The sequence below is a fragment of the Nannobrachium achirus genome (assembly GCF_963921795.1).
Source record: "Nannobrachium achirus genome assembly, chromosome: 4".
NCBI classification, from domain to species: Eukaryota; Metazoa; Chordata; class Actinopteri; order Myctophiformes; family Myctophidae; genus Nannobrachium; species Nannobrachium achirus.
Window position 1 is genome coordinate 10371578 of NC_137813.1, and position 2993 is coordinate 10374570.

General features: G+C 41.1%; 1 protein-coding gene across 1 annotated transcript; it reads right to left on the bottom strand.

The window, feature by feature from the left end:
* Nucleotides 1-1243: 1243 nt before the first annotated feature.
* On the bottom strand, nucleotides 1244-2674 carry LOC308284030 (E3 ubiquitin-protein ligase TRIM35-like; the record flags this gene model as incomplete). The annotated part of the gene is made up of 1 exon (XM_080724553.1): nucleotides 1244-2674. One exon carries the CDS (start codon nucleotides 2672-2674, stop codon nucleotides 1244-1246), a length of 1431 nt encoding a protein of 476 aa, XP_080580679.1.
* Between the last annotated feature and the right edge of the window lie 319 nt (nucleotides 2675-2993).

Genomic DNA, 2993 nt, shown 5'->3' on the forward strand with positions numbered 1-2993 from the left:
GGGGTGAACACAAAAGCCAGAGTAGACGTTAAAATACCAAGTTAGCTGCAGTAATCTTTTATCATGGTTTTATTATTGTAATATCAGTGAGTCAGGCGATAACACACCTTAATTGTCCTCTAGGGTTCATAGTTTACCTCATACCTTATGGAGTCATAAACACTTCTGTAATAAAACATACTGACCTCTGTTAACATCATATCGTCACTGTCAGGCAGAAACCTTGTGATCTCCATAAATTAACTCTTGTTTTCATGTGTTATCAATCATACATTCTTCCATTACTTCATCGTACAATAGTGTTGTGCAAAAGTAGCGAAGTCAACAAGCCATGATGAGACATGTTGTGAGCATGTAGATCATGGTTGTGATTAAATAATAACTATGTGGATCCATTGGAACACTGCAGAATATTGTTTCCTGAAAAGTAATGTTATGACATACATGTGCAAGCTTTCCAACCTACAGTAACAATATAAAATATCATATTTTAAGTCATAAATATGGACCAGATATATGTGTTTAAATGTGATTCTACTGAACTCATAACACAAGGGATGTGTGATAGATGTTTATTTGATCTAGGCTAACATGCATTCTTCACATACAATTTTCATTTCAGATATAATTATTTCCTTACAAATCAGAGAGAAAATATACCTTTTATATTGCGGAGTTATATTATATCAGGAGAATTATGTATTTTTATATTTATTGAAATACATTAATTTAAAACAATTTGAGATTGATTCTATATTTTATGAGGATAATTACAATACAGTAGTATCACGTTAGGAGTATTAACAATATATTTTCTACCTCAGATCCTGAAAACATATCTCTGCTGAAATAATAAAATGATACATTCAACCCACAATAATAATTACCATTAGACCATCAAATAAGTATTTATAGTTATCATCACTACTATACTGATATTGATAGAAAACTGATTATGGACACTAAATGATGATTATTGTGAGCTTTATGTATGTTTGCCTTAAAGTAAAAAAAAAAAAATGCCATTGCATTATTTATACAAATCTTTAGTCTTTATGTTTGCCGAAAGTACATGCCCAAAAGAGTTTGGGAAAAGGGTTACCCCACCTAAAAAGTATTTTATCACAATTGTGTTATGTATTTAAAATCTCATGGGGTCCTTGGCATGAAATCTTTTCAGTTGGGGCAAATCTGTATCGATTTGGGGGATCCTTGACATGAAACAAGTTTGAGAGCTACTGTGTTAGACAGATGAGAGAGTTACGCTGATCTTCCCTGGTAGAATCTTCATAGGAGCAGTATACATGTGGCCAAGAATCCCAATGAAGGGAAAGAGTGTTTCAGTGAAGGTGTGTGTGAAGGTGTGTAGGTGTGTGTTAGTATCAGGATCTGAGAAGTACAGTTTTCCTCGGTTCCAGTCCAGCTGGACTCTGATCCTCCGGGGTTTCCGCTTCAACGAGAGAGCAGTGATTGACCTTGGTGCGGAGCATGCTGTGTATTCCTCTGGATTTTGACCAAAACCCCCTGCCCATGAGCATATTTTCCAGTGTTGAGCCCCCTTGTCTCTCTCCCTCTGGTACGACTCTGCTATGACACCTACCTCCCACTCTGCAATGTCTGCAACCTCAACATCCCAGCTGTGAGTCCCTGAGTTAAAGCCCTCAGACCCCACGACGCCGCACCGGTGAAACCTCTCTGGGTTGTAAGGAAGCTGCATCTGTCTTGCTGCATATCTCACGCTGGTCAGATCATCAGACATGGTGAGACGTGGATTGGCAGTGTTGGTGTCCAGAATGACAGGAGTGTAGGAGACAATGTCCTTCATCTTGTACCAGACTCTGAAGGTCAGGTTTTTCAGGTGTTTGGTCTCATCTATCAGAGCTCCTGAGCCCAGCTGCGGCTCCTGCAGTTTGAGATGGACTCTTTCCACTGTGGTCTTGTAGTTCTGCAGGAATGAGACGTGTTCAGCTCTCAGCTCCTCCTCTATGGCTCTGATTGTGTTTGAAATGGTTGATATGTCTCTGTTCAAACCATCAATCTTCTCCTTCATTATCAGACTCTTCTGCTGCTCTTCCTCCCTCAGTGCAGTGATGCTGGCCTCCTCTTCCCTTTGTAGAAATTGATGAAGCTTCTTGAACTCTTCTTTCATCTGTGTCTCTGTGTGCCGGGCCTGGTGCTTAATGTGTTCTGCTGTTCGATCATAGATTGTTTCAGCTTTAGTAAAGACCTCCAGTTTCTCCTCTAAAAGTTCCAGTGATTTCTGGACTTCCTTCTTGCAATCCAGTGCAGCTTCATCGATGGGTCTGATTCTGTGTTTGGTGTGTTTTTTTGAATCTCGACACACAAGACACACTGTCTGTTGACATTGCAGACAGAAGAGTTTGAGTTTCTCAGTATGCAGACTGCAGAGAACCTCAGACCCTGTTGAAGCTCTCTGGTGTCTCTCCTGTATGAACGTCTCACACAGGTTCTTCAGAGCCAGGTTAAGAGGAGGTTCCATTGAATGTCTCTTCTTACAAACCGGACATTCCTTTGTCTGCTTCTCTCCCCACCATTCCTGCAGACAGGCTTTACAGAAGCTGTGGCTGCACAGCAGGAGAACAGGATCTTTAAAGATGTCGTGACACACTGGGCAGGAAAAATCCTCTTCTGTGAAAGACGACTGGGAAGCCATTTTGTCTCTTGAGTGAAGCCAGGAAATCAGTCAGTCAGTGAAGGATGCTGAAGATGGAGCTGCCAGTTAAGAGGAGGAGAGGCCAAACAGGAAGTTTAAGGATGCGGCGAGAGAGAACATGAAGGTGGCTGGAGTGACAGAGGAAGACTCAGAGAACAGAAGCAGATGGAAGCAGATGAACCACTGTGGCGACCCCTGATGGGAATTAATTGAAAGAAGCGGAAGAAGAAGAAGATGAAGAGTGTGGTGGTAACACTCCCTCTTCTAGAATGTTCCCTGAAGTTTACTTCCATTGTGAATCCTGCTTCTTGTTAAAGTC